Raw genomic sequence first — 11587 nt, forward strand, 5'->3', positions numbered from 1 at the left:
AGAGAGAGAGAGAGAGAGAGAGAGAGAGAGAGAGAGAGAGAGAGAGAGAGAGAGAACCACATTAGTACCCATTGGAATGCTTGCTCCTAACACAGTGGAATGATGCAAACCTTGGAAAAGGACATGTTCCTCCATAGAAGTTGAATTTTCAGCCAGGATGACATTTCTGTCATCCCAGGTACTTAGGAAGCTGAGGCAGGAGGATCATAAGTATAAGGATATATAGATCAGGGGTCCTCACCCTTCTTAATGCTGTCACCCTTTAATACCGCTCCTCGTGTGGTGACCAACAAACATAAAGTTATTTCATTGCTACTTTATAACTATAATTTTGCTACTGTTATGAATCGTAATGTAAATAGCTGATATGCAACCCCAAAGGGGTCACGACCCACAGGTTGAGAATCACTGACCACTAAGCAAGTGTGAAATCAGCTGGCACTAGAAAGAGTTCAAGGCTAGCCTGGACAACTTAGTGTGAGCCTATCTGAGAAATAAGACAAGTACAAAGAGGACTGAGAATGGAGCCCAGAGCCAGAGAATTGGCTCAACATGTTCGAGGCCCTGGGTTCGATCCTCAACACTGAAAAAAGAAAGCTGAATTATCAAAGGCAGGTGCACTAAGATTATCTTGGATATACAAATTCTGCAAGGAAGATGCCTTTAATCCCAGCTCTGAGAAGAAGAGGTAGGCCTATCTCTGGGACTTTGAGGCCAGACTGGTCTACATACAGAGCAGACTTCATGCCATCCAAGGGTACATAGTGAAACCCTGCCTCAAAAAAAAAAAAATTTTTTTTTTTAATTTTGCAGCTGTGTAGCAGCTGGCTTGAAGCACAGGTGCTTACTAAGTGGTCCTTAAGGCGCTTCCCCTTTGATGTAATCTTCAGTCTTGCTTTCAAGGCTTCTTTGTCCTCAACAGAGATTCCATCTAGTTCACTGATAACGTCCTCTGTCACTCTCCTTGCTCTATCAAGACTTTGCCCACCTTTTCAAGAGCAGCGCGCAGTCTCCTACCTACCTAGCCAGCAGCCAGGACCCCACAAACTCCACCGTTTTGCCAAACTTACTGCTAATTAAATAAACTAGGTGAGCATCAAATCGAAGGAGCAGCATCACTGTTTCCCTTCCAGACTGAATAATGACTCACAGTGGGCTTGGATAATAAGTTGCTGAATAACAGAGTTAACCATAATTAGGCTGAAAATTGTAAGAGGGAGAGAGAGGAAGAAAGGAGAGAGAGCTGAGGAAGGAATGAAGGAGATGGGGGGAGAGGGACAGAGGAGGAGAGGAAGGTAGGGGAGGGTTCACCACCGTGATTATTCTAAAATGAATTCAAGGGTTGGAGAGACGGCTGCTCCAAAAGCGTGAGGTCCTGTGTTCAGATCCCCAGAACCCAAAAGCCAGAGGCGTAGGCCAGTGACCTCTGTGTTAGGTGGGTATAGATAAGCAGATCCCTGAAGTTCAGTGGCTAGCTAACACATACAGTCATCTGGAAGTTTCATGGCTACCTTACATATAATCAGTGGCTTTAGCATCAGGGAGAGACTCTATGTTAAAAATACAGGAAATCACGGGGCAGTGGTGGCACAAGCCATTAATCCCAGCACTCAGGAGGCAGAGGCAGGCGATCTCTCTGAGCTCGAGGAGGTTGGTTTACAGAGCTAGTTCCAGGACAGCTAGGGCAGTTACACAGCGAAACCCTGTGTAGAAAACAAAACGAAACAAACAAACAGAAACAGAAAAAAGGGAAATTAACTAGATCCAAAGACTATACAACTTAATGAATTTATATAGTTAAAATTCACATTCAATTTTATTTATTTATTGGTTTTTTTGAGACAGGATTAGTCTGTACACTCTACACCATGCATGCTGGTATGTCAGCCCCACCAACACACACTACCTGAAACACAGCAGCTCAGATTCCAGACTACTTCATGTTTAGATTACAGTGTTTTTCTGTACCTAAAAAGCTTTTTGCACCTTTTTTTTTTTTTTTGAGACAAGGTTTCTCTGTGTAACGCTGACTGTCCGGCTCTGTAGACCAGGCTAACCTCGAACTCAGAGATCTGCCTGCCTCTGAGTTCCAGGACAATCAAGGCTGTTACACAGAGAAATCCTGTCACAAAAAAAAAAGAAAAGAAAAGAAAAAGAAAAAGAAAGTAAAAATGGTGCTTATTGATTGATCGTGACAAGGTATCTAGCCCAGGCTTTTCTCAAACTCACTATATATCTATCAAAGATGCCATTATGTTCTAAAGTATGAAACATTCAGTCAAAATTTTAACTCTTTATGTAAAAATTCTGTAAGACCTATCTTATCAGTATGCAAATTTGTTTTAATAAGTGATAATTTATATGTACCAAAGAGCTGTATTTAAAATGAATATGATTTATTATCATAAATGTCTTATTTATATGCCTATTCTATATCTCTATATGTCTGGGTCTTATGAAAAACTTCTTGGGTGAGCAACAAGTGGGAAAGTTGCTGAAAGCTCTGGCTTAGGGCGCCAGCGTTACTCCAAGTAGACAAATAGGCAAGCACATTTCAGGTGGTTTGAAGCAAATACAGGAGTAAGGAGAGTGCCCAAAGCTACTGCGGGGTCCCATTTGCAACATAAGTAAGCCAAGACCTCAAGCGGCTTCTCAACTCCAGAATACAGCCATTTGCAGTTTGTCCTGGGGTGGGGATGGGGGTAGGGGTTGCCTTCTACTTGTGGTATGTTCACCAGCACCCCTAATCTCTACCCACTAGTTACCCAGAGCAGATGCCCTAGGTTATAGGAACAAATTGTATTTCTTGATTGTTACTAAGTGTTCTCTTGGCTGCAATTAGCTGGTACAATGGGCAAGGAGCCCATCTCGCAGGGATGAAGTGTGAACAGTCTAGATGAGAGCGGTCAAACAGAGTTGTAGTCACGGACCAGGCTTTGATAGCAGGAGCCTAGAAGGAAGCAGGTTCTCATCGGAAGCAGAGTCTGGCTGTGTACACCCTTTACACAGCTCAGTTCAAACAAATACTGGCGAGAGCCAAGGAGGGTTTTATGGTCTGTTTTCTGAGGCCTCCATTCACCAGCCTCCTGAGGACTGAATTAAAGGTATGTACGACAGAGAAGCTGAGAGCTCACAGGGTCCAGATGTGGGTTCTCCTCTGCCTTGCACAGTCAGTCTTTCCTTGGATCTCTGAAGAATCCTCACATCTGTATTATGAGGAAGCTGACTAAACAGGTTGATTCTGAGCTGGGCGGAGGTGGTACACACCTTTAATCCCAGCACTCTGGAGGCAGAGGCAGAAGGATCTCTGTGAGTTTGAGGCCAACTTGGTCTACAGAGCGAATTAGTTGCAGGACACAGAAAAACGTGTCTCAAAACAAACAAACAAACAAAAGGCTCTGCGCCTCATTCCAATTAGAGAAGCCTCCTGGCCATTCTGCAGCTTCCTTGGGTGTGAACTGCCGCACTCACCCACTCAACAGCCCCAGGAGAGCCTTTCAGGCCATCTCTGTCCTTTGTGTTTGTCGTTTTTTGTGGACACACAGGGTCCTGCTAAGTAGCCCTGACACCCATTTTGTACATTAGGCTGGCATCAAAGCCAGAGATGAGTCTATCTGCTGGGATTAAAGGTGTGCGTGTGTCTCACCATGCCCAGCAGTGTTTGCTTCTTAGCCTTTTCTAGTCGTGACCTAGTACGGCAACAAAGTCTTAAACAGAACACCATGTCTGTGTGATCCCTCTAGTTGAAGGCTGGGGCCGTGACTCTGTGGCTCAGCTTTGCCTAGGGCTCATACCAGGCCAAAAGTTCAGTGGTCTCCATGGTAACGGATGGGGAATAGAGCCACAGGAAAGGGCATGTCCAAACTGAATCCATTGCTCTTTGTAAACTCAGTTTATTTTTATCAGAATCCCCCGAACCTAGAGTCCCCTGCCCAATGAGCCTTGAGTACAGGGGGCTGAGTGTGCCAGTTCTCTACCAACAGACACAGTGCCCACATACCCTTCACGCCTTAAAATGTCACCTCAGGTACTGGGCGAATACCCCTGAGCCCCACAGGACAACAGCTCTCATAATGGTTTCCTGGAGGGAGATCAGGGGCCGAGAAGAGTGGACTGACATTCTCCATCACAGGAGAGGCTGGAGTCCATAGTGCTAGCACACACATTGTGGTTTTGAATTAGGGTCAGGCTGGCTCTCAAAATCATAAGCCTCCTGCCTGAGCCCACTGAGTGCTAGGATTACAAACACAGATCACCAAGGCTGGCTTGCTTTTTTAAATTTTTTTCTTCCATTTATTTATTTATTAAAGATTTCTGTCTCTTTCCCGCCACCGCCTCCCATTTCCCTCCCCCTCCCCCCAATCAAGTTTCCCTCCCTTGTCAGCCCATAGAGCTATCAGGGTTCCCTGCCCTGTGGGAAGTCCAAGGACCACCCACCTCCATCCAGGTCTAGTAAGGTGAGCATCTAAACTGCCTAGGCTCCCACAAAGCCAGTACTGCTTTTTTTAAAAAACCATTTTTTCTTCAACTTTTTGTGTAGGATGTGTGTGTTCCTGTGAGTATACCCATGCTATGGCACGTATGAAGTTCAGGCGGCAACCTTCAGTATTGGTCCTTGCTTGAGACCAGGTCTCTTTATTTTTATTTTATGTGTATTGGTGTTTTGCCTGCATGCATATCTGTGTGAGGGTGTCAGATCCTGAAGTTATAGGCAGTTGTGAGCTGCTGTGTGGGTACTGGGAATCTGGAGAGTCTCTTCTCCAACTCCCATCTTGCTGCGTAAGGGCTGGGACTGCAGACATACGCTGCTGTACCTGGCACACAAAGACGAGTGTTCTGAAGACCTGACCTCAGGTTTTGAGCCTTCTACGGTGAGCACCTTACTCACTTGTATCCTGTTTTCCCTTCTTCTCTCTCTGCCTTTTCCACCTTCTGTGTTGCTGGGGCTACGACCAGATCTCTGGGTATGCTAGACAAGTACTCTGCCACCGACCTTCATTCCCAGCCCTTGGCAGGTGTCTTAGCCAGGCAATGTCCTCCTGCATGTGCCTTTGCAACTCGAGAGGCCAAGATGGGAAGGTCAGCTGAACCCAGGTGTTCAAGTCCAGGCTGGGGAACATAGTCTGCTATTATTGCAACCAAAATGCCTTTATTGTTACAATAACAGCTTGTCTTATGTTTTTTTTTTTTTTGTTTTGCAAGACAGGGTTTCTCTATAGCTTTGGAGCCTGTCCTGGAACTTGGTCTGTAGACCAGGCTGACCTCGAACTCACAGAGATCTGCCTGCCTGTCTCCCAAGTGCTGGGATTAAAGGCATGTAACATCATTGCCCAGCTTTGTCTTATGTTTGAGGAACTGTATAATAACCACCTCTTATTTGGAGATACTGACTTTGACGTACATTATGTTGTTGACCATGAGACCCCAACAGGCAAGTGCTGTCACCACACCCATTTTAGTAGGGAAGAAGACAGCTTGCGAGGGGCTGACCAATTTGTCTCTCAACAGCAACGGACCATAGTTATTTATATAGGCTAACCCTGTGAAGCTATGGTGCCCAGTTATTTGATAACAAAACAAAACAAAACTTAGTCTAGGAGTTGCTGTGAAGATTTTTTTTTTCCAGGTGAGATTATTTCTTAAAATGTGTGACTTCAAGAACAGCAAGCGAGTCCCTTTCAACCAGGGAAAGGCCTTAAGAGCAAAGATTCAAGTTTCCCAGGAAGGGAATTTTTGCCTCCAGGCTGCAGTAAAGAACACCAGCAGGTTTCTGGTTTGCTGGCCCACCCTGCAAAGTTTAGAGTTCACTTGCATCAGCATCTTCGACCTGTGATGTGGGAGTGTCATATATCAATCTGTTGATTTCATTGGTTAAGTAATAAACAAACTGCTTGGGCTCATAGCTTAGAACATAGGTGGGTGGAGTAAACAGAAAAGAATGCTGGGAGGAAGACGAAGTGAGCTCAGACTCGACAGCTCTGCTGTCTGGAGCAGAGACAACATGCTCCCGGCTCCTGGGTGGATGCGGGGATAGCTCTGCTCTCTGAGACACATGCGATGAAGCTCCGACCCAGGATGGACGTAGGCTAGAATCTTCCCGGTAAGCGCACCTTGTGTGCTACACACCTGATTGGAAATGGGCTAGTCCAGGTGCGAGAGTTAGCCTAGAAGAGGCTAGATAGAAATGGGCCAAGCAGTGTTTAAAAGAATACAGTTTCCGTGTAATTATTTCGGGTAAAGCTAGCTGTGTGGGCAGCGGGGTGCTGGGGATGCAGCCCGCCGCTCATATTATTACAGACCTGCTGGCAAGTGCTCTAAAAATCCTGAGTTTGCCAGCTTCCATGGTCGTGTGACTCAGTTCCTTATAGCGAGTCTATGATTGCTTTGCCACTAGACAGACAGTGATGGTTGTTGCAGGAGTAGAGTTGGAAGGTCAAGCTTCACATACTCCTCTGGTGGAATATTGTTTTAAGATGTGTGACATTTCTTTATGCTGTAGAACATTTGTCTCAATGATGCAAAGATGGTGTTGCATTCTTTTCTGTTGCATTTGTTACTCTGCCTATCTAAGACACCTGATTGGTCTAATAGAGAGCTGAATGACCAATAGCAAGTCAGGAGAAAGGATGGGTGGGGCTGGCAGGCAGAAAAAAATAACTCGAAGGAGAAAAAGAGAAAAAGGGATATTTAGGAGGGCTCCAGGGGTCAGCCACTCAGCTACACAACAAGCCATGGAGTCAGAAGGAAAGAAAGGGATGCAGAAACAGAGAAAAGGAAGAGTCTAGGGGCCAAAGGTAGATGGGGTAATTTAAGGTAAGAAAAGCTAGAAAGAAACAAGCCAAGCTAAGGCCAGGCATTTATAAGACCGAATAAGCCTCCGTGTATGTGTGTGTGTGTGTATGCGCGCTCTCCCCCCTCCAAAAAAAGGAGTAAAGAGTTAAAACAAGCAACAACATACTCCTCTGCCTGGGGAAGCCCAGCTCCTGCTTAGAGGGAACAGCCCAGGTCTAGAGCAGCTGGTCTTGTGCTGATGGCACCAATATTGTAAAATGTCCCTCACAGGCTCCCTTATTTGAACACGTGGTCCTCCGCGGGTGGCACTGTCTTGGGAGTCTGTGGAATCTTTAGGAGTTGGGACCTAGCTAGAAAAGTAGATCTCTAGGGACCCAGCTTTGATGTTGATAGCTTGGCTTTTCTTCCTGCCCCATCTCTGCTCCTGGTCCACAGAGTTGGGAGCAAACACCCTCCTAATCCTGCCATGGCTGTCACAGCTGTTCTTGCCCACTATGGCTTCCTGGCCACAGTAGACTGCACTCTCAAACCATTAGCTGAAATAAACATTTTCTCCTTTAGGTTGTTCTATCAGGTCACAGCAAGGAGAAAACTCATAAACCCCTTGATCTCTTTCACATCTCTTCGGGAGGAGACTCTCGCAGAGGTGGACCTGAGAGAGGAGGGGAAGAGCTGGCCTGCAGCGAGATGTCCAGACAAAGAAGGAAGAGACCAAAAGCAGGTGATGTGTTTATGTTTATTGCAGGATGCCTGGTCCTGGGAATCAGGTTAGCTCTGGGGCCCCAGCCTAGAAACAGACAGATACAATAACTTGGACTTCAAACTAGTTGCACATAAATACAAAGAGGCTGGGAAAGGGGGTGGAGGGGTGGGAGCCAAAAACACACAAAAAAAATAACAAACAAATGTGCAGGTTCCTATGCTCACTGACAAAATGGCAGCGCCTCATCTTCATCCAGCTCTCTCCTTATTCTGCTTCCATGAGACATTCATCTGTTTAGAAAAGTTCTATCACTGTGGAATCCGACTCAGCAGCACACGACCGCCTTCCTGGCAGTCCCTGCCTTGGTCTCTTGGATTGGCAAATGAGTCAAAGAGAACCAAGATGGGAGGCAGGGTGTGGTGGCACACGAGGGAGGGAGGCTGGAGCAGGAGGATCAGGAGTTCAAGGTCAGCCTCCCGCACTGTTTGATGCTAGCCTTAGCTACACTAGACCTATTGTAAAATAAAAGTCCCCCTCCCCCCCCAGAAAAAAGAATAAGAAAAGAAAAACAAAATAAAGACACAATCTTTTCAAAAACACAACTAAAATTTGTTCCTGCGGTCTTTTGCACCCTCCCAATTCTGATGGGTGAACAGCATGTCCCCTGACAAAAAAAAAAAAAACAACAACAAAAAAGAACAAAACAAAACCCACAAGAACATCCTAAGCACAAGCTATGAGTCAGAGTCATTAACATATTGCACATGGTGACAGTCTTCCTGAGCCCTCCAACTGCAGATCCCCACACACTGGCTTTTGCTCCAGCAATCCCTGGCCTGTCAACGCTAGCGTCCTATCCCATGGTCATCCCCCTACTTTTCAAATATCCCTCAGTATCATTTTACTACTGACCACACTCAAAGCTGGGGTTGGTTTTACCTTAGCACTACAAGCATGGAGGGAAGTGAGGACCAGTTCAAACTTTTGTCTTCCTTTCAACAACATTTCCCCACCAGGAGGCAGTGATCTGAGTCCAAGTGGGGGGCGGGGGGTGGAGGGAACCCTAGCATGCCAGGGGTGGACTCTTCAGAGCTGAGAGCCTGGGAGGCGTGCCCCCCCCCCCCCACACCCGCTGTAGTTACACACCAGTTTGCTCACAAGCTGGGTTAGGAAAAGACACAGCCTCAACGTGGGACAGACAGTATGGCAATTCAAACGTTTTTCCTCTTGCGGAATTTTCAAGTAGCCCAGAATCCCTGACACAGTATGTAAACAAGGTGGTTCTACAGGAGAGAAAGCTGGATTGTTCTGGGAAGCAGCAGCACGTGAAACATCTAGAAGGGCGAAAAAGGTTTGAGGTTCAAAAAAATAAAGGGCAAGATAGCCACTGTACCTCCTGGGGCCAGTGCTCGGGCATAAACACAGACAACTGTGTCCTTGGTGTGGAGCTAAGGAGAGAAAAACACTCGGGATGGATCTTCTAGAGACACAGAGGATATATATCCCAGGTGCCAACTCTTTTTTTCTTTCTTTTTCTTTTTGATTTTTCCCTGACAGTGTTTCTCTATTTAACCTTGGCTGTCCTGGAACTTGCTCCGTAGAGCAATCTGGCCTCGAACTCACAGAGATCTGCCTGCTTTTGCCTCCCGAGTGCTGGGATTAAAGGCGTGCGCCACCACTGCCCGGCTGCCCCTTCTTTTCTTAGTGGCATAGTTGTGACGAGTAGTCTTAGAAAAGCCCGGATGTGCTACTGATCTCTATGTAGTCCGCAATGTCCAAGCCTCTTACCAAGTCTGATGTGCTCCACTGGCTCCCCCAGCTCAAGGGAATGGCCACAGAGCCACGTCTTTGTCCTTCAGCCACACATGGAAGAGGTTTCCCAGAGAGATGCTGTTGGGTGAGGTATGTCCCTGGATGTTTGGCTCTGGGTTGTTCTTTTTTTTTTTTTTTTTCAAAGCACATAGACCCTCACTATTGAAGGGTACTAGGTTCTTTGCCTCACTTGACTGAGCTCTCCCTCTTAGGTGTCCACTTCCTCGATCCGGGTCTTCCAGGATTCTCCGTGTGGTCCAAATGTGGCCTAGCTGTCAAAACAACCTGTGGGGAACATATGGCTCCCACTGAAGTAGCTGCTTCCATAGGTGGCAGAAAGACAGTGTCTGGGTTCAGCTGCAATGGCCATCTGCATGCTTAGGGATGCAGGCACAGGCACAGGACACATATCCAAGGGTTGGAGGGTTGGGTATGGGGTGTGGAGGGATGGACCAGTGTCTCCTGAGAGCAGGGTTCCTGAGCGGTGGGCCTGTAATGAGTCCCGATAAGCCAAACACAAGTCCTGTGCTGGACTCTGGAACTGGGCTAATGTTGGCGGCGGTTGGCTGAGCGTAGGATAGGTGGGCGGTTGGAACAGCACTTGGGTGGCAGCTGGTGATGTGCCCGGCACCATGGCCAATGCCTGGCTCTTGACAGCAACAGCATCCTTGAGAACATTGTCATATGCTCTGAAAGGAAAAGACTCAGGTGAGCCTTGGAGAGCAAAGGTCACCAGACAACTGCTTATCTTCCTTGGTAAGTGGGACCAAGGAGAATGGTGCACCATGCTATACCAGTCTGTGATGGCAAGCTATGACACAGCCTCGCTGGCTTAGCAACTAGAGTCCAGATCTCAGCTTAGAGCTGCTTCTGTCACACAACATCTCTGACCCTGTGCAACATCAGCTGGATTTGTCCTTGAAGCCCCTGCACCAACGCATCTGGGCTATTAAAACCTCAGAGGGTAATGTGGATCCCATCTGCTTCAGTTCACTCCTGCATCCCAGCACTTGGGAGAGTACCAGCTCTACTTTCTGGGTTCATCTGGGCCAGTTCCATCCCCAGCTGGGTGAATCCTTAGCTTGTAGACAGCAAGCAAACATTTGAAAAGAGGGGACACAGTGGGTATTTTCTGCTATTGTCTCCCCATCTCAAAATGCTTTGAGAAGTAAAAACAATTAGAGGTGCATAGAAGAAAGAAGCCTATGGTGTCTATGACTTATTTGAGCAAGGATTTCCCAGGGTGACAGCTGGTAAGGACAAACAGCTGGCCTGGTGACTGATACTGCCATCAATTGTCAAAACAGGCTGGGTTCTGACTTGGGGAAACCTCTTTTTTTTTTTTTTTTTTTTTTTGGCTTTTTGAGATAGCGTTTTTTTCTGTGTCACCTTGGCTGTCCTGGAACTCACTCTGTAGACCAGGCTTGCCTTGAACTCATAGAGATCTACCTGCCTCTGCCTCCCCAGTGCTGAGATTAAAGGCATGTGCTACCACCACCAAGTTTGACTTGGGAACTTCTAAAAGCACACAATTCAAGAGACGGCCTAGAGAGCCGGGCTAATATTTCAGGTAGCTCAGCAGAGCTGCTCGTAGGGGGAAGCTGAGAGCTGTGTCTCTTCAGGGGCTGAAGGACTTCTGCTTCTGCCCACCCGGACTCCGGATCTATTAGGCCAGCTTACAGAGGTTATTACTATCAGCTGGCGGAAGAGGGCGTTGACGAGAGGTAGCCACTTAAGGGCTGTTCTGTACTCTTTGGCTCCCATATCTATGTCACAGTGTTATCAGCTTTGTAGCTCGCTGAGAAAAGGAACTCACGAGAGCATGAATTCACGATCTTTCACAAACTCTCGCTGGGAATCAGGTCAATTAGCCCCAACAGGATGGAGTTCAGTTGATAAGAGTATTGCCTAGCATGCATGAAGCTGAGTTTGACCCCCGGCGCTAACTAAACTGGCACACACACCAGCAGCACTCAGGAGCAGGGGGCAAGGCGTTCAAGGATAGCCCACTAACTACATAAAGAGACTGAGGTTAGCCTAGGCTACACGATACCCTGTCTCAATAACAAACAAAATGATAGAATGAGTCCAGACATAGAAGAGCAGGCGTCCCCGTCCCACTCCTCTTCCCCCTCACTCCCCGATCTTAAAAATACAACGAAGCCGGGCGGCGGTGGCGCACGCCTTTAATCCCAGCACTCGGGAGGCAGAGGCAGGCGGAGCTCTGTGAGTTCGAGACCAGCCTGGTCTACAAGAGCTAGTTCCAGGACAGGCTCCAAA

At 47.1% G+C, this 11587-nt stretch overlaps 1 protein-coding gene across 1 annotated transcript in view; it reads right to left on the minus strand.

The window, feature by feature from the left end:
* Nucleotides 1-8161: 8161 nt before the first annotated feature.
* The window catches only part of Ccnjl (cyclin J like), a 58908-nt gene continuing 55482 nt past the window's right edge, over nucleotides 8162-11587 (minus strand). The window contains exon 6 of the mRNA XM_005368180.3: nucleotides 8162-9996. Coding sequence (XP_005368237.1) covers nucleotides 9576-9996 — 421 coding nt within the window. The 3' untranslated portion in view covers nucleotides 8162-9575. The remainder of the gene's footprint in view (nucleotides 9997-11587) is intronic.

Source organism: Microtus ochrogaster, unplaced genomic scaffold (genome assembly GCF_000317375.1).
Source record: "Microtus ochrogaster isolate Prairie Vole_2 unplaced genomic scaffold, MicOch1.0 UNK30, whole genome shotgun sequence".
Classification (NCBI taxonomy): domain Eukaryota; kingdom Metazoa; phylum Chordata; class Mammalia; order Rodentia; family Cricetidae; genus Microtus; species Microtus ochrogaster.